This window comes from Lactuca saligna, chromosome 8, assembly GCF_052625555.1.
Source record: "Lactuca saligna cultivar CGN05327 chromosome 8, ASM5262555v1, whole genome shotgun sequence".
Classification (NCBI taxonomy): Eukaryota; Viridiplantae; Streptophyta; class Magnoliopsida; order Asterales; family Asteraceae; genus Lactuca; species Lactuca saligna.
Genome location: NC_136424.1, coordinates 110,126,135 through 110,147,374, shown reverse-complemented (window position 1 = coordinate 110,147,374; position 21,240 = coordinate 110,126,135). Strand labels below are relative to the sequence as shown.

The 21,240-nt window shown below is 34.1% G+C and overlaps 1 protein-coding gene across 1 annotated transcript; it reads right to left on the bottom strand.

The window, feature by feature from the left end:
- Positions 1-432: 432 nt before the first annotated feature.
- Positions 433-1,920, bottom strand: LOC145011596 (class V chitinase CHIT5b-like). Its single transcript, XM_078970335.1, has 2 exons — positions 739-1,920; positions 433-627 (listed from the first exon to the last, which is right to left on the bottom strand). Exons 1-2 carry the CDS (start codon positions 1,859-1,861, stop codon positions 605-607), a joined length of 1,146 nt encoding a protein of 381 aa, XP_078826461.1. The 5' UTR covers positions 1,862-1,920; the 3' UTR covers positions 433-604.
- Positions 1,921-21,240: the final 19,320 nt, after the last annotated feature.

Sequence of the window (21,240 nt, the reverse complement as noted above, 5' to 3'; positions counted from 1 at the left end):
TCATATTTCATACACAAATACACTTTCACATGTATTCTGACTTGTATTGGTGTTATTGACAAATGTCTCTCAACCACTTGTACATTTCATCAAGCTTGACCAAGTGAAAATTGTACGATTTACAACACTTACTATGTACACTTTATCCCCGATTTAAAATGACATTATATAAAGATATGGTTTGGTTCGGTTTATTTTTTTGTTGTAAACAAAAAGCAAAACCGACCTTGAAAGTTTGGTTTTTAAAAATATAAATATGTAATCGTGATCTTGAAAACAACTCATTTTTTCAGTTTCTTTTTGTTTTGTTTTATTAAATTTAGGGCACTTGTTTTAAAGGGTCAAAACATGTAAATCCAAAATATAAGTCCTATTATGACATGTAACTTATTTTTAACAAAATATCTATATTTTTCAACTATAGGAAAATAAATGACTTCAAACTATCAAAAGACATACAAATTGTTAATGGTACTTCATGTTTAACGGGGGGTTTTTTTTTTGGTCATTATAATTAAAATACTAACTTCAACATATAATATATAATCAGACAAATACAATGATCCACATTCCACTCCTCTATTTGACACCCCTTCCCATTTCTTCAAAGAGTCCATGTTCTTGAAGCTGCATAAACTCCAAATAATAACATCACAATTAACATTTCATCATTCATAAATAAATCTATTTTGGATATGGAGAATAATTAAGTCGACATTAAAAAAACTGAATTCATACCTTCTGTCGAGATTTTCCAATCTTGATCACCATTAACTGCCCAAAAGAAATATCCACCCAATTTTTGTGTTCGAGCATAAGCAACCTTTAATGCCACCGATCTAACATCATCATAACCAATCCAAGAAGTCCCTGCAACAGAATAAGTCGACACCGTTGACAAGTCAAACACCACTTTTGCACTGTTTTGAGCATTGAACTTTTCCACCTCTACATAAGGCATTTGACCTTCATCCCCGGGTCCCACATCCACAGCCGGAGCTCCGATACCATATAAAGTCGGATCCTTTAGTTGCCATGTCCGACCATAGAGTGGCAACCCCATCACCAACTTTTCTCTTTGAATCTTAGCTTCGATCCATGCTTGTAACCCGTAACTTGTGCTCACATTACTATTCGAATCATATAACAAGGCTGGGGATCCGGTTGCAGAAAGATCCCATGAACCACGATAATCATAACACATTGCATTTATCCAATCTAAATTTTCGTTTATAGACTCCACTGGATACTTACGATGTATATTATCTAAGTTGATTTCTGGGGAGTAGTAAGTAGCTGCAGAAAGAAGAAGTTGAGGCGTATCATTTGCTATAGCTTCTTTCTTGACTGCAACACGCCATTCATGGAGCAAGTGACGAAAGTTCTTCATGTCTTTTGGTGTTTTTGGGAACTCCCAGTCTAAGTCAACACCATCAAAGTCAAACTTTCGTGCGACTTCTATGGTGGAAACGATGAAAGTTTTTCTTGATTTATGAGTTGAAGCCATGCGTGAAAGGATTAGTGAGCCTAATTCTGAGGCACCTCCAATGGAGAACAAGGTTTTGAGATTAGGGTTTTTAGTGTGAAGGGTGGTGGTGAAGTTTTTGAGCAACAAAGCAGTTGGATCATCTATTTCGAACTTGAATGTGGTGTTACTAGGAGAAAGAAAAGCATAATAGACGTGAGTGAAAAGATTGGTGTCGATTGATGATGGTGGAAAGTTTTTGGCCCATGAAGGCCAATATGCTCCCTTGTTTGGGTTATGACAAGAAGACATGGAGTTTGTAACACTTGTGATACTAGAAAGGGTGAGGCTTAAAACCACAAGAATGAGAAGGCTATGAGCTTTGAGAAATTCCATGAAACTTTTTTCTCCAATGACTTATTCATTGGCTACATGGATTCTTTATAAATAGTTGAAAAAGGAGTTATTGTGTGTTGGGATTGATTTAAAAAGTTGTATTGTAATTTAATACAGTTTTGTGGCTTAACAAATAATTAAAATATCTTTTGATAACGACATGGTAAGAAACATCTTGAAGGTATTGATTATTGAGTGCAAAATGCATTGATGGTTACTAATTGATAAGACATTTGGAACATGAACATATGTCAACAAACAAAACAAAGGTTAAAATCAAAAAGGTTTCACAAAAGGAAATTGAACTAAAGAATATAAATGGAAAAAGTACATAATCTAAAAGATTTGATTGCCTAATAAATTAGGAAAGTAAATCTAAAGTTTTTGATTTTTTTGCTTAATATAAAAACTAAATACGGTTAAGCAAACTTTTTGTCTAATTTTAATTTTTTTTCCTATTCGGTGATATTCACATTGGTTCTTGAATAACCTATCATATGCGGCCTTGTTGCTGTTCACAAGTACAAGATGACGAGCTAACAACTATTTTTGTTGGACACTTCCATCGATTAAACTAGTTTTGTTAGATTGTAAGATACATTGGAAAGATTTTATAGGTTCATTGATCAATATTTGCAGAAAACTCTTTATGTATTCAAAAATTGAAGAGAGAAATTAAAGAAACTTATTTTTGAATTAGTTTTGGAAAATATCAATTGGTAGAGTCCTAGACAAAGAAAAGGGATATTGTGTATGAACCACTCATATATTCTTCTTAATAAGTTCTTTGGACCAACCTATGGCCAAACAAAAAGTTGGTTTGTCATCCTCACATACACCAGGAAAAAGGTTACACAACATTGGTAAGAAAGGAGAGAATCCCAAAGTAAATTGTTTAAAAAATTAGAACATTGAGGAAAAGTGTGTGAAAATGATCCATAATTGTCACATAGTCTTGGATTCTTGTTATTCATCTTTATTCTATATCGTTTGTATTGACCGATTCAACGTTTGTGTATACCTTCTCTTGATGGATTTTGAAACATATGAATCATTATTACAAAATAAAATTAAATAATAACAACACTAAAACGTGACAAAGAAAAAATTCCAAAACATGCCAGTCGGTTCCTATTAGACTACTAATTGATGAACATATTATAACCCAAGTGTTTCTATGCTTCTCCCGGAAATGCGTAAGGTTTTGTTGTTTATGGTTTCTTACATGTTATAAAATATACTTTTTGTGGATAATATTAAATTTTCTTTATATTTAAATAACCGTTAAGAATTTTCAGAATACGTAAAATATATTCATACTAAGATTAGTATTACTCAAATCTTATCTTATTATTGTATTTATTCTTGTAACTATCTAGTCCTAGAATGTTATTATATAGATATTATACTTTCCACAGATAAGTATATATATATATATATATATATATATATATATATATATATATATATATATATATATATATATATATATATATATATATATATATATATGTGTGTGTATAATAAATACAATAATAAGATAGATGAGTAATATTAGGATGAGAGATTTTACTTGTGTTATATTATTTTCTTAAACGTACAAAATGTGTGTAATATGTTAAGAAAACCAGTTTCAACCAATATTAGTGAAGTAAAAAGAAACCTATCGGTTTTTGTCCCTAAGTGATTGTCTGTATATGGTCGAGGTAGCTAATGGAAGTCATAGTCTTCAACTACCCTAAGAAGACGGGAGTAATTACATTAATTTACTTTTAAATATCACAAAATGATTCTTTTTTAGTTTAACTAATCAATAGGCCGGCAAAATTTGAAAGTGTCAAGATTGTAATGAAATTGAATATTCTTGTGTCGTCGTATTAATTAGAGAGTTCACGAGTTGGTTTATGATAACAACAAAACATATGAAATTAGAGTATTCTTGAACTTAGAAGTACTATGATAATGACTACTGATATGCTTTTATCCCGATAACATGATTTTTTTCTAGTCTAAATTATTCGGTGATATCGTTTTGTTAAAAAGATTGCAGTTTATGTGCTCTTTTAACATAAAGATTTCATGGTATATCACTATTCTGATATGTACACCCCACCCCTAGTATTTTACCAAAAAGATTCTAGGGCATGAGCCAAAAAATCCGCCATGCAATGCAATGTTTAAAAAGAAGATTAAATGGTATACACTCTTTTGCTTAATGTTTTAAAAGCCGTTTTTTTAGTTGAACCGGTATGGTGATTGGTTCCCGGTTCAACTGGTTCGACTGCTGGATCAACCGATTTTCATAATTTTTATTTTTATTTTCTATTTTTCCACACATACGTACATATATAAATCATACATTTGACGCTTACTAATTCAAACATTAGAAATATACATAAAAATAACATGTAGATCAATCCAAATACATTAAAATAACATATAGTTATACGTTTTAGTGTTTTACATCAATTCATATATGTCAAAAAGAAAATAAAATATAATAGGGATAATGACTTGATAGGGTAAAATACTTTTTGAAATGTACACATTTAGTCCTTATTCTTTTTTCTTTGTAAAATAAACCCTTATACTTTAATAATATGTACACATTAAGTCATTTTCACCGGATTCTACAAGTTTGCTGACGTGAAGGGTTTATTTTACAAAAAAAAAAAAAAAAATAAGGACTAAATATGTACATTTCAAAAAGTATCTTACCCTATCAAGGAGCTGCTCTGGTAGCCCCCTCGTCGATTTTTTCTTCTTTTTCTGGCAACATATCTCAAAGATAGAGGTAAAGAGAGACAGATTGGAGAAACACAACAGGTAAATGGTGTTCGGTTGTTGCTATTCGACCGGAAGGAAGAGAGACGAGAAAGAGAAGGGTTGCCGCCCTTTTCTTGTTGCTGGAGGATCACTCACCTCCGGTGACTAAGCTAATTAATTGCTATTTAGTGCCACTTGTGCTTCCACATCAGCAAAACCTGTAGAATTCAGTGAAAATGACCTAATGTGTATATATTAATAAAGTATAAGGGTTTATTTTACGGGAAAAAAAGAATAAGGACTAAATGTGTACAATTCAAAAGTATCTTACCCTATCAAGTTATTTTCCCTAAAAGAAATTTCACATATGACCGGTATACCGGGTATAGCCAGTCACAAGGATTGCATTGTTACAAAAAATAAAGTATAAGAGTTTATTTTACAAGAAAAAAAGAATAAGGATTAAATGTTTATATTTCAAAAAATATCTTACCCTATCAAGTTATTTTCCCAATATAATACTGAAACAAAATATAGCTTTAGATGAATACAAACACATCAAAAAAACATTATAATATTTACCATATGTTTATATTTAGAGAAACTAAATAGATTTGAAAAAAATCATCAAAGTTTATTATGCAAATTGTTTTTCCCCATGTATTTTTTCGGTTTAACCGATTTATTTTGACCGGTTCAACCAAGTTTTTCTAATAACCGGTCGATTCAATACGTTTCAGAAATCGACATAAAACCGGTGAATCGGTGATAGTTGAACCGCTCTCTCCTCCAGTTCCCGGTCCAACCTGTTTGACCGGCTGGTTCAAATCGATTTTTAAAACATTGCTAAAAAGATTTTAGGGTATGCACTATATATATATATATATATATATATATATATATATATATATATATATATATATATATATATATATATATATATATATATATATATATATATATATATATATATATATATAATCATGTTATGCACAATTTAGTATTTCAAGGCATGCACTTTTTTAACAAAAACATTATTTTTTTTGTAGTCTAAAATAAAAGTGAAAACAAAGTATTAGTTTTAATTAGTAGACAACTTGACATACTGTTAAAAAGAACGATATAACTAGTCAATTTATGAGAATCGATATATGATATTTCATATGATCAGCAACTAATCATAAAAATAATCACTAAAACTAAAAAATCAATTATTTGCGACATAAATTTATAATAATCAAATATTCATACTCAAAGTTCACCTTTAATCCCCTCAAAAATCACGAACACCGTATAGAAAAATAAACTAAAAAACATGTTACGACTTACGACATACAACTCTTCACTCTTGACTCCTCAAGGCTCAAGTCTTAAGTTAACTACATAACCCAAGCAAAACTGGCCCAATTCATTTAATAAATGTAAGAGACCATTCACTTGATACGATCTATTTAACTATTTTCAATAAACTTTGATCCGGTTTGTTTTCTTCTTTATAATATTTATTTCAAAATTATAATTTATATAAAACAATAAGAAAAACTTATATTTCGAGAAGTTTTATTTACTTGATACAAAAAAAAAGTATAAAAATTTGTCATAACAAATCTTTGTATTAAACTATTTTAACTTTACTATTTTGTGTAGTATAAAAAAAATGACTTAAAATGACAACCAATAACATAAAACTTGTTTTTTAAGTCACTAAACTTTTAATTGTATCCAATAAGAAAACCAACATTTTATTTTGGTTTTAAACAACGATTTTTATCGATTAAAATGACAATGAACATCGTTATTACCCTTCCCACATCTAACTAAAAACCTTTTGTAATCATTTTTCTCAAACCACAACCGATAACCATTAGCAACTCCATATTATGTTGTGTCATTGTTATTTTAATCGGTAAATATTTATGTAGTTGACGTTGTAGTTTGAGAAAAAAGACTATAATAAGCTATTAGTTAGACATGGAAAGACTATTGACAATTTTTTTTTAAAATCATTTTAACCGATAAAAATTATAATCATTGGTTTTTTAAAACCAAAATAAAAAGGTGGTTTGTTAATTGGATACAATTAAAAGTTTAATGACATTTTTTTTTGATAAAATGTCTTTCATTACCAAATTCATAAGAAATATTTACATTCCAAGTTATTAGTTGTCATTTCAAGTTTTCTTATGTGTGAAGTAGAAATAAGAAGAATTTTTTCACCTAATAAAGATATATATATATATATATATATATATATATATATATATATATATATATATATATATATATATATATATATATATATATATATATATATATATCAAATAAGTAGTAGTTTGTAAAAGTATACTTGTTAAGTGATATTTTATTTGGTTATATGTTAATTTTGTTATTATATACTATAAATAATCACCTGTTTGATTAGGAGTTTTTGTTTGATCAACAATGTAAAATATTTTATAATTATTATCTTGTTCCGATGTTAAAACTAACTATTTTAAGAACTATATTTATAGATCTTGAGTCATTATATTATTATGCATAACATATTTGATTCTATTGCGTAGGTCGACAACATTTGGTGTAAAAGAACCATAGGTACCATAGTTCCATACGTACCAAAAAAGGACTATTTATGTAATTTGCTAAAACTTGATGAAAAAGAACCATCTTTAACTTTGTTTAAGACATTGGCTTTTGCTAGGGCACACGCACCTATTTACTTTGTTTTACTTTGTTGACCAATTCAATTTCTTTGATGTTAAGCTTTTGTCCATGTCTTGGATAAATAGAAATACCGAATACGAAACAAACTAATGATTTGGACAACAATTATTTTTATCCAATATTGGCTAGGATCGAAAGCCAATATTAAGGCATACCGTTTATGGATGATGATATTTGAATAATTGATTAGGTTGTCCTAAACAATCAAGGGATGAGGGGACTGTTCTTAAACCACTAGAATGATTAAATAGTAATTATCCTTTCAACAAATGAGACCAATAGATGTCACAAAACTAACCATCTATCTTGTAAAAATACTTTACAAATTACAGCATTATTATTCTTAGTAGAATTGTATTACCATTTTGCGAGATGATGTGTCACTTAGCATTTTTTTTTTTTTTTTTTTTTTTTTTTTTTTAAGTCGGAGTAGTTCATAAAATAGTAAAATTCATTTTGCAAATGTTAAGGTTTAATGTTTATAACCTTAGAAGAATGAAATACCATTAAGGGATTAAAATAGTGTTTAATTATGTAACTTAGTTTTAATCAATCTCTCAAAATATAGCATTAAGATATGTTGGCAATTTACCAAAGGCTTATAGCCTAATGGTATCAAAATTGATAGAAAGATGTCATTCAATCAAATGTTGAAGGTTTAAATCTAGTTGGAGATAAAATATGTAGATATATAAATAATATAGTGGGTGCATGTGTTAACATATTAAAAAAAATATGTTGGAAATTTGAAATACATTTCTCTCTATATATTTAAATCCTCAGTTGTCATAAAAGAATTGTAGGCGTTTGTGAAAATGGGAAGTATTAATTAAAGGAAAAATTATAGTAGGGTTTTAGTTAGTCACTCGACAAGAAAAAAGATAACAAGGAAAGATGGGATAAATCCATGGTGATCTTCATAAGGAAATTCATATTTGAAATTGGTTCACATCATTGAATGTGATTTCAAACATGGAAGATCATTCAAGAGTGAATTTATGTATGTCTCTATGGTTCTTAGGTTTTAGGAAAATGGTTGAATTTACTGTTGGTTCCATTAGTGAAAATGTTGTAAAATATGTTATCTAAGTTTAATTCTTATAACTGTAAAACATAAAATAGTAACACCAAAGATAATGAATGTTTTATGTTAAGTAAACAAAAAATAATAATAATAAATTTTATACTTGTGGAAAATAAAATTGTAACCATAATCTACTATAATAAATGAAGGTTTTTTTTGCCACATGCTCTCTTCTCTTTCATTTAGACACATGACATTTTCTAATATTTGTAAATTTTCTATTTTCCACTTGTTATTTTATTGTATTTTTCATTTTATTAAATTAAAATTCTACATTTAATATGTAAGGTAATATATATGTAAGATATTTATTAAAAAGGGTTTATATATGTAATGTATCCAATACATTAAAGCCTCATTAATTTTAATAATTCAAAAGATTTCTTATTTTTTTTTTTTTATAAATTCAAAATTTTCAAATTGTTAAAATTTTATATTTAATATTTTTTAAATAAACCTATGTAATACATGAGTTTCACACCTAGTATAATATGAAAACAACTCCAATATAACCTTATCAATATCCCCAGTCAAATAAAAAAAATCTTTCTCCAATGCACAAATAATTACTTGAAATATGCCTAAATTAATCGTGACACATACATGTTTAAATTGTTATTTATAGTCCTTAGAATCGATCCCAAAAAATACTTATTTAAATTGTTTTTTATATTTCTTAGAGGTATATTGATCATGACATACCGGATCGTACAAATTCTTTTCAATAGTAAAAACTACACCCGTCTTCTGTATTGAGATGCCAACGGGAGCAAACGGCACGATGAGTGCATCCCTCACCCCCAAAATTTCCCCGACGACATCAATGGTGGTGGTGGGGTGATAACTATGGTTCTTTGAGTAAGAACGAATAGATTTTCCACGAAGCATGTGAGAATTTTTAAAGGGATGGGGAGGAAGAAGGAGTACATGAGAAATGCTTTCAAGAATAATGAAAAGAACTGATGATTTCTTTAGGAAACCTGTGAGAGAGTTTTGAAGAGATATCAGGGGAAGAGGAAGTACGTGACAGTGGAAAGTCTTGCAAGCTATAGTGAAAAGCAATGTAGTTTGATGTGGTCTTATCTACAATGCTTAACATTTTGACAAATGTTAATGTTTACAATTCTTCTATACTGTAGAGATCTTTATCATGAAAGACAAGATTGTACAAATTCTTTTGTATTGTAGAAACTATATTATTTGATGTAAATAGTGTCTTATTCATAAAGTACTTCAGTCCCATGAAGATCGTTATATGTTGTAGGTCGAACATCCATTACATAAACAAAATTTTCCAGTAATAGGTTGAGTCGAACACCAACTACAAACATAAACTGGTCACAAGAATGTGACTATTACCTGGGTTTTCATAGGCGGTTATTGTAACGACCTAAAATTTTCCATCTAAATACTCTATGGATTATCAGAGTTTTCTATAAAATGCGGAATTCAATATCTCAAAAACACTTTACATCCCAAACTATAATAAGGTTTACAATAAATCACACTCATAATTTAAAGCAACAAGGGATTACTAAAAATAAAAGCTACTTCTAGTCTAAGTCATTGTGCTCCTATCTCCCCTCATACAACAATTACTACCTGGACCTGCAATACATAAAAAATCTAAAACATCTCTCCCTCTCTCTCTCTCTCTCTCTCACAGCAATGCACAAATAATTACTTGAAATATGCCTAAATTGATCGTGGCACATACATATTTAAATTGCTATTTATAGTCCTTAGAATCGATCCCGAAACATACATATTTAATGTGTTTTTTATTTACCTTAGAGGTATATTGATCATGACAAACTGGATCGTACAAAATCTTTTAATTAGTAAAAGCTACATCTGTCTTATGTAAAGGTTGTCCTATGTATAATTTACTTCAACCCCATGAAAAACATTGTATGTTTCACATCGTGTATCCATTCCAAAAAAAACGATGTTTGCTACTAATATGTTGAGTTGTAGACCAACTACAATCATAAATTGGTCACAATAATGAGAGCATCACCTTGGTTGTCACAAGTATGTGTGATGTGGTTATTAGAGGTCCAGTTCCTCGGACATCTCGTTAACCAGGATGGGATTTTGGTCGATCCGGCCAAGGTGGAGGCGGTAATGCAGTGGGAGACTCCGAAATCTCCCTCAAACATCAGGAGTTTCTTGCGTTTAGCAGGGTATTATCGGAGATTCATTCATGATTTCTCCAAGATTGTTGTACCCCTCACTCGTCTAGCGAGGAAGGGGGTGGATTTCCGGTGGGGCCCTGAGCAGCAGAGGGCGTTTGAGACCCCCCGGTAGTGTTTATGCGAGGCACCGGTGTTGACACTCCCCGAGGGAGTGGAGGATTTTGTGGTATTTTGTGATGCATCCATCACAGGCTTGGGGATAGTCCTCATGTAGAGGGGACGAGTGATAGCCTACGCATCGTGGAATCTGAAGCCGCATGAGACGAGATACCTTACGCATAATCTTGAGTTGGGAGCGGTGGTTTTCGCTCTCAAGATTTGGAGGCACTATCTGTACGAGGTCCGTTGTACTGTATACATGGATCACAAGAGTTTGAGACATATCATGGATCAGTCGAACCTGAATATGAGGTAGCGCAGGTGGCTGGATGTGGTCAAGGACTGTGACATCCCCAAAATCACGGCCAGAAAAGACCGATTTTGTTTATGCTTTATAAAAATCAGAGTAATTCATTTTATAAAAAGGTTGCGGAATTTGTTCCCAGAAAAACATGGTAAATACGTTATTAAAACATTTTCGAAGAAACGTATTTATTTCATTTTAAAATGTTTGGGATGTCATCGTTAATACCGAAACATAAGCATAAACAGAACTTACAATGATTTACACTAGTGATCTACATCTCTTTTAAATATCTCAGTGTAATGTCACTTCACTTCGTCACCTGTGATATACATAAATTGAGTGGGTTAGGTTGGGAAACCTGGTGAGTACATAGGGTTTTCAACCCACAATAATATAATTATTATGTTTTAACAATCAAACAATCAACCAAATTACCCATCCCCATTATCTTCTTTATTCTTAAGGATCTACCCTAAGAATCAACTATTCCTCGTTCATACATTCTTAAGGATCATCCTAAGGAATCGACACGAAGTCCATCGTCACCGGGGTTTAGGCACTAAGTCTGCATAGTTGCCAGAATTTATACAATAGGCACTAAGTCTGCATAATCGCCAAGGTTTTGGCACCAAGTCTGCATGATCGCCAGGGTCTAGGTATCAAGTCTGCATGATCACCAAGGTTTAGAGTACACCGGGTGAACACATCGTTCACAACACCTACAGGTTGCGAGCCTGATAGTGTTCCACTGGACTATCTAGGATAGTCCGTGGTTGTCATCCATACTCTGTTGAATGACGGGGAATTCGTTTGGGAAAAAGGTTTCTCACATCGTACACCTCTCACCCACACCTTATAGTCTATATCACCTCTCAACTCATCATCCAACTCATATTTCATCTATTATATCTACCCATGTTTTACCCCAACATTTTCGTAGATATAAAATACATATATAGTTTAAATCATTTAAAACATGTATAAAATCTTTCACTCAGCATAGACAACAAGTATTCAGACAATATGCACACATAGCACGTAATTTATATTAAAATACTTCATATCTATGTGTAAGATGAAAGGGACTATGCACTCACCTGAGAAGGTGGTGACTCGGTACTCGGACAGCGCTTCGTTTACTTTAAAATAATTTCCTTTGACGAAACCTAATATTATTACCACTAGATTTTAGTCTAATATTACCGTCACTAATTATTAGTCTTATTATTATTATTATATAAGCGTTTAAACAATAATTTCCAACTACTATGTACAGACAGGGGCCAGACATAAAACACCGGAGGGCAGGACCATTTTGGCGTATAGCACTTCTGAAATCCAACAACCCTATGCGGCCCTTTAAACCAGATTCCCCGTACCGCGAGTAGTTAAAAGATATTATAACGACACTCATATAAGTCATAATAATAGCTCAAATATTTATTATAAATTTATAATAACAATACTAATTTTAAATATAAACTATATTTAAAATAGGGTAAGCATAACTTACTTTCAAGGGGATTTTAGCTAGGAATCGGGCTCTGCAGGGGCAGAACTTCGTCGCTGAATCTTTCTAAGAAAGATTCGTGCAGCGCTTCAGCGCTCACCTTACTATACTAAAACTACAGAAAGAGAAGTCGAATCACGAGGGACCGAAATGCTCGGGGGATAAGGAGAGAAAGACTCTTGAATCAAGAGAATGATGCAAGAAATATGAGAGCCCAAGGCTCTTATTTATACTAATTGAATTTTTAAAAACTACCCTCCATAATTACTTAATGACCTTTTAGTTATATAAACAACTAAACACCCCTCTATAATACTATTTTAAATGGATTTAATGATATTTGTACTAAACTAATGTCGAAAGAACTCAACATTAGTCTTATAATGACCGCATCGTCGATACCTTTCTAATGATATATACATATGTATATATATGTGTACGTATACATGATTTATACTTTATTTTAATACGTAAATATGCTATTATAATTTGTAACTCGTTCATACGAACTCTGTTTTTGATGTTCTTTATATCCATGCGTAGGTGGAGACGTACTCTACAACTTTTGTTTAGACTCCGTCGGCTAATTTTGACTTTATTTTTAAAGTTATATTTTTAACAGGCCGGGACAGGATTGGTCCGTTAAAATCTCATAACTTCTTTATCCGATGTCCATTTTCGTCTGTCTTTTTATCGTTATGCTACTAATAACAAGATCTTCGATTCTTGTTTAGGTTGTGTCGGCTAAAAATCAATCGATCTAAAATTCGAATTTCGGGTTGTACACCGCTAATCCGAAACTTCGAAAAATCATAACTTCTTCATACGAAGTCAGATTTGGGCGTTCTTTTTATCAATGTTCTTAGTTTAACATATTCTACGACTTTTGTTTAGAGCGCTAAGGCTAAATCTCTCTCTATCATAAATTTACTATTTACGCTTCCCGGCGCCGTGCCGGTTCCGACGCGAAACTTCGATGGGTCATAGCTTCTTCATTATAACTCGGATTTTGGCGTTCTTTATATGTACGGAAACCTTGTGAAATATTCTACAACTAGGTTAAGATTATTTATTCTAAATAATCTTTTTGTCGAAAAGTCGTTTTCGACCCCTATTGCCTCTAAATTGACTAGCCTGGATCTGCGGGCGTTACAAGGACTATGATTGTGAGATCCTTTACCATCCTGGTAAAGCGAACGTGGTTGCGGATGCTCTGAGCCGCAAGTCAGCTGGGTCCTCGACCCCAGCCAGGTGTATGAGGATAGAAGTGGATTCCCCACTAGTAGGTTTGATCAGGGATGCTCAGATTGAAGGCATGAGGCCAGAGAATTGGAAGTTGGATAGGATTAAGGGCGAAAGCACCCGGTTTATTCAGGATAGCCGTAGATTGTTGACCCGTTACGATCGGGTTTGTGTTCCGATGTTCGGAGGGGTCCGGCAGACAGTGATGGAGGAGGCTCATAAGTCTCGTTTTCTATTCACCCAAGAGCCACCAAGATGTACCGTGATTTGAGTTCAAGTTTTTGGTGACCTGGTATGAAGCGAGATATTGCTTGGTTTGTTGAGAGGTGCTTGACCTGTAGAATGGTCAAGGCCGAGCATCAGAGGCCGCATGGTAAGTTACAACCTCTGGAGATTCCCATGTGGAAATGGGAACGGATCGCGATGGATTTCATCACGAAGTTGCCGAAGACGGCAAGGGGGTTCGATGTTATATGGGTCATCATTGATTGATTGACCAAGAGTGCCCATTTCCTAGCCATACGGGAGAGTTCATTGGCAGAGAAGTTGGTTGACCTGTACATCAGAGAGGTTGTCTCTCACCATGGGGTTCCGGTTTCTATCGTTTCTGATCGAGATGTCAGGTTCACTTCCCGTTTTTGGCAGAAGTTCCATGAGGAACTGGGTACACGACTGCATTTTAGTACGCCATTCCATCCGCAGACTGATGGGTAGAGTAAGCAGACCATTCAGTCCCTCGAGGACATGTTGAGGGCATGCGTTATTGATTTTGGTGGGAGTTGGGATTCCCACCTACCGCTTGCAGAGTTCGCCTACAACAACAACTATCATTCCAATATTGGTGCCCCACCTTTCGTGCTGTTGTATGGGCGGAAGTGTAGGACCCCAGTCTACTGGGGGGAGGTTGGGCACAGAGTGATGGGTCGGATAGAGGTAGTTCTGCAAACTACCGAAATGATACAACAGATTAGACAGCGACCGCAGACCGCTCAAAGCCGGCAAAAAAGTTATACCGACCGACGCCGATCTAAACTGGAATTTCAGGTGGGTAACATGGTTCTTCTGAAAGTTTCACCCTGGAAGGGTGTGATCCACTTTAGGAAGAGGGGAAAATTGGGTCCTCGTTATATTGGACCGTTCAGGATTATTGACAAGGTTAGCAGGGTGGCTTATAAGCTAGAGCTTTCGGAGGAGTTTAGTCGGATCCACAACACGTTTCATGTTTCGCAATTGCGAAAATGCATTATGGACCAGGAGGCAGTGGTATCGTCGGATGACATTCAGGTCGATGAGCGCCTGAACTATATGGAGCGACATGTGGCTATTTTGGAAAGGAAGAAGAAGATTCTGCGGAACAAGGAAATACCTTTAGTAAAGGTACAGTGGAAACATCGGAAGGAATCCGAGTGGACATGGGAGCCGGAGGCAGAGATGCGCGAGCATTACCCAACATTGTTTATTCCAGTGGACTTCGAGGGTGAAGTCTAGTTCAAGTGTGGGAGAGTTTTAACGCCCCGATTCTCAAGTATTTCTTAAATTAGATTTGTTGGGTTAAGCTCTACTCGACGAATTGGTTGACTTACTCGTCGAGTAGCAGCGGGATGGGATCGCATGTTAAGTGACCTACTCGATGAGTCCATGTTGGGACTCTACGAGTAGGAGCTGGTAGTGGAAACCTTAAATCCCAGGGTTTGCACCTCTATTTAAAGGAGCCTTAGCCTCCTCTGGGCTCTTTACAGTCTTGAGATCCCCCTTAAAATCCTAATTCATGTGTGTGTGCCTTGGTTTGGTGTTGAAGCTTGGAAAAGAGGATCTTGGAGAAAGAAATCTAGGAGTGCAAAGGAATTGAAGCAAGGAAGGAGTGGGAGGCCGGATTTACCTCAGCTAGCATCCTTTGGAGGTATCAAAGTGCCATTTCTACTTCCCTTTTTCCCTTTTGTTGAGTTCTAGGGATTTTTATGGATTTTCAAGTTGGTATGATGAGCTATGGGCTAGATTTGAAGTTGTAACTTCAGATCTGGACCCTCCTTGGATTCTAGAAGCATAAAGTCACAATCTTGGTGGTGATTAAGGTCCCTCTTGATCATGAATTTCCATTAAGACCTTAGAATAGACATTTGGAGCCTTTAATGCCATGCATGCACATAAAGTTTGCAACTTTACGTGATAAGCATGCCCTAGAAGCTTTGAACTATGAATTGGAGTCGCTGCATTGCTCAAAACAAGTCTGTATGGAAAGAGACTGAATGGACTCGGTGAGTCGCAAAGTTGACTCGGCGAGTCACATGAAGATGGTTGTGAACTCGACGATTTGGATGAACAACTCGGCGAGTTCGATGAAGATTGCCATAAGACTCGACGAGTTGAAGAACAACTCGGCGAGTCGGATGAGTTTTAACTAGGACACGTTTGCATGTATATGTTGGATAAGGTGTCTAAGTCCATAACTATTTTTGGTATGTACTTGACCCGACTCGGCATGGTCCATTTGGGTTGCATGGAACCATGCAATTGGATAGACTAAATAAGAGAAATAACACTTGTTATTTATTAATATATTATAAGTTCTAATTTATTAATAATATTATTTAATTAGTTTGATCAAGAATTAATTTAGAATTAATTAAGTGATCAAAAGATAACTAATTAAATATATGGGTTGATTATGTAAATCATCCATACTTGTATAGTGGGCTAAGAGGCTCCATGGATTATCAAGTTGGGTTCCACCCATAGGATGCTCCATGGGAGTTACAAACCCATGGGTCATGGAAATGAAGAGTCATGACACATTAGGGTTTACATGGAGTAACCCTAGATGTGTCAACACTATATAAGGATCATATTCTCCACCAAAATCGGCTACACATGAACAAGTGAGGGCTAGGCTGATTTTTGCAAGTGTAAGATTCTCTCAAAAGTTTACTCCTTTGCATTTGGTGTTGTGTGAAGCATTTGAGGCATCACACTTGGGTTGTTAGGCTCACAAGGTTTCAAGGATCACAAGCAACAACAAGGTAAGTTATTCTATCTTCCATTCAAATTAAATATTGTTCCCCATGTATGCTAGATAGGAATATAACCTTTGAATTCAACTTTGCATGATAATTAGACAAACATAGATCCAAGGTTATTAGGGTTGCATGTACACTTAGGAAGTGTTACAATGCTCAAAATCCATCAGTATATCCGTCGAGTTTCAAGGAGGGAACTTGACGGGTGTCATTAAGGTTTGATTGAGATTCAAAGGAACTCGACGAGTTACCCCGATGACTCGGTGAGTTGGATGTGCTGTAGAGAACTCGGTGAGTACCCAAGGGTACTCGGCGAGTTAAGGTCAACATGGACTGTTGAACTTGACTGGGGACTTTGACTATGACCAGGGGTTGACTAGTGGGTTATGGAGCACCTTATAAGGTTAAGGACTTATAAGTATGTTGTACTACGACGATAGGTGGTGGGGCTTGTGTCAAGTGAATCGAGAGTTGGAGTTTTCCCTTCGAGTTGACATCTGCAAGGTGAGTTATCATCACTATATCGATAGGGTCTACGATACCAAGGCCGACCCTTTAGATTCAGATAGACTGTAGGCCTTGTAGGGTGGTCCAGTCAGGCCGATGGCCCAGTATGTATGTTGATTGATTGAGTATTACTTATATGGTATTGTTAGTGTGGTATTGGTATTTTGGGGGTAGCTCACTAAACCCTCTGGCTTACAGTTTTCAGTTTATTATTTCAGGTACTTCATGAGATCGTTGAAAGGCGAAGGCATGACCGTACCGTTCCTCATCCTTATGTTATGATTTTGGGACACCCTGATGGATTTGGATTTGAAAACATTTTTGTAAACAAACTTTGTTGATTTTATTTACGATTGAGAAAAAAAAGTTTAAATTTGGCGTAAAATTTATGGTTGTTACACATATTTGATAATTGTTACTCCAAAACATGCTAAAGCATATTCATAAAAAAAAACAATATTTTTACATTGATAAAGTGATTACAAACGATTGGATACAAACCAACTATTACAAAGTGTTATATATTACACAACTACCCAGAATATTATAGTTTTATACATACAGGAGTACAAAATACAATAGTTTCAAACTATTTAAAATCTTCTATCAGTATATAACTATACTGGATGCTTATCTCCTGCAATTGTTAAACATTAAGAGGGTAAGCAGTGAAGCTTAGTGAGTTCAATAATAAATACAATATAACGTTATGCCATATATATACTTCAATATGGCAGAAGCAAAGAGGAACAAGGAACAATAAAGGCATATGTGAATCATGTGACAAGCTTTCCATATCAATCAATGATTTTGATTCAAAGATATACAATCAATGAGACATAACAATTTCCATACTTGGTATACATCAATAAAGCTTCATCCTAAATGGCACAAAGACATACACTTTCTGATTAAACATTTTGGTAGATTTCAGGCTTTCAGCATTGTCTAACCTTCTGCCAATGCCGTAGAATAGAAGTCATTCTCTTACGAGACATGCTCTACATGGTCAGAGGCTACATACAAGTACCACCGTTAATTTAAGTCCTTTCACTGATCACATGGTCTAAGGTATAACTTTGTTATTAAATAACATAAATAATAACAACGGAAAAGCACATAGCACATATAACACATAAAATACAATTGTTCCTATATATTGAACTCACCATGATATAACTGGGGGTTAAAATAGTAATTTGTGCAACACTTTGTTATAATAAATAGCTTTCTTCGTTGAAAACCGGGAGCTTTATTGAAAACCGGGCCCTGCGAGGGTTGAGCTTCAAACCGAAAAGATAAATTTCTCTGGCTATTCGGGCACTTCGGGGTGTGTTTCGGGTGTTGAAAATGATCCCGGGGTTTCTGGGGAAGTTTGTGACAAGTCGATATTTCGAATCAATGTAATGATCTAAGCTCAAATATTGTAACCTACTATGAGATTAGTAATATAAGATTCGAAAATGAAATGTTCAAAACTCTCTTTATGAATATAGTAAATGGTAGATATCGTAACAAGGTTTTCAAAAATAAAAAGAACACAAAAATCCGAGTTATAACGAATAAGTTATGACTAATCAAAGATCCGCAACAAAAACCGGTAAAACACTGTTAAGCGTAAAACGTGAAATCTCAATAAAATACTTTTTATCCTTAGGTGCCTAAATGAATGTCGTAGATATCATCAAACCGTGAGCGTACGTAAAAAGAACGTCCAAATCTGACTTCGTATGAGGAAGTTATAATTTTTCTAAATTTCAGAGTAGTGGTAGACAGCTAAAAACTCGAAATAGAGATCAAATGATATTTAGCCGACACAACCTAAATGAAAATTTTAGATCTCGACAATAGTAGTACAACGGTAAAAAGACAGATGAAAATGGACATCAGATGAAGAAGTTATCGATTTTTAACGGACTTTTTCAGTCCCGGCCTGATAAAAATATAACATTAAAAATAAACTCAAAATTTGCCGATGAAGTATAAACGAAAGTTGTAGAGTATAATATCACCTACACGTGGATATAAAGAATGTCAAAAACGGAGCTAGTATGCAAGAGTTACGGATTTTAGAAGTTTGGGACACACAAACCAAAGGGGAGTACGCCCGACGTACGAGAGTACGCCCAATGTACTCAATACAGGGCGTCAGATCGACCACGTCCCATCCTACCCTCTAGCCTGTCCCATCCAAAGTCGGGATTCCGAAGATGGCATCATGCATGACGTACGCCCAACGTACACGAGTACGCCCAGCGTACAAGGGCCAGTTATAAAAAGGGTGCGAGGCTTCCGACTTCTTTTGCTAATTCACAACATTTCTCCCATATTTTCTCACTCTCAAGCCTCCCGAAACTACCTCGACGCCCCGGTTACGTATACAAGCTACGACGAAGGTCCGAAAATCCTGAGAAATTTACCACATCCCAGTTGAAGTGCTGCTCGAGAAAAGTCTCGTTTTCTTCAAATCATCACACTTTCTAGGTGAGTTCATACCCCTATATTTTCACGTTTTTACTATATTGTAGGGGGAGAAATACAAGTGAAACGCAAGAAAAACTTATGTTAAAATGCAAATAGTTACATACAGTTTCAGATGCTTTATCTACATTATGTATAAATGTTAAACAAGTAAAATAACATTATTACAAATGTTATACTTTACATGCAAAGTTGATAATACACTAAGGTTTATCATTTAAAAGAAAACACACTTTTAAAAAACTATAATAGGTATAGTTTAAGAGATATTAATGACATTTTACACTTTATAAACACCATGGAAAGGAAACACTTACAATTACAAGAAAAATGGACTTTTTATACGTAAACCTATTTGATACTAACTTTTGTGAGACATTTACTTCACGTACTTTCAAGTACACATTTCAAGTCCTGTGTTATAAACCATAATCTCCTGTATTGAGAGTGTGATACTTGTGTATAGATCTATACGGGATTGACAATCCCACACCTAAACTGTTAGCTACAGTTGGACCGGCAAGTCTGGGGTGACAAACGTCGTATCCTTCCAACATCTGAAGAACGTTGTGACAGGCAGTCTGGGTCAATAGTACAACTATAAAACTCACATGAAGTATTAAAACATTTTATTTACAGGGCTAGTAAACGCCTTAGTGATTATATATACATAGATAAATCTACTTACACTATTTTAGGTATGGAAAATACTTATGTATTTCGATTTTTGGAACTTTTAAAACTATTATTCATTTATGGAAAATATTGGAGTTTCTAGATACAAACTCAGTTAATTTATACAAAAAGGCATATAATTCTTATACAAAAACGCTTATGAACTCACCAACTTAATTGTTGAAACTCTTTCAAAACTACTTGTATTTCTCAGGGATTCAGTAATACAGGTAAACAACAGTTTTTTGGGGAAGGGATGCTAGAGCGTCAATTTCAAACTTGTTATATCATCATAATGTAATTTCTTTTGAAATATGTAATGAAATCAACAATGCAACTTTTTGAATTATACTTTTAAATAATAAAATGTTTAACTAAGTATACATGCTTGCATTCATACTAAAATCAGTGTCACAATGACAAAAAGAAAATTATTACGATTGTTGAATATCACAAGTAAGCTCGGGGATGTATGGTTAGTCCTGGGAGTGGCATAGCCTGATCAACTATGCTGGTCCGAGGAGTGATTCGCATATACCCAAGAATGGTTGTGATATGACGACAAGTCTAAAAACTTACCAACACTACTACAATGAAGACATTAGGAGTATTTTGTGTTACTATAATTACTCAGTTGAGAACTAAAGATCTTCATTAATAGGTCAATAGTTGCTAAGTGGATACACTACAGTTATATCTAACTAGGATGACATAGACTTAGAGTCTGTGAAATTTTGCTTTACCCCCCGTTCCTTGTGAATTTGGAGTTAAG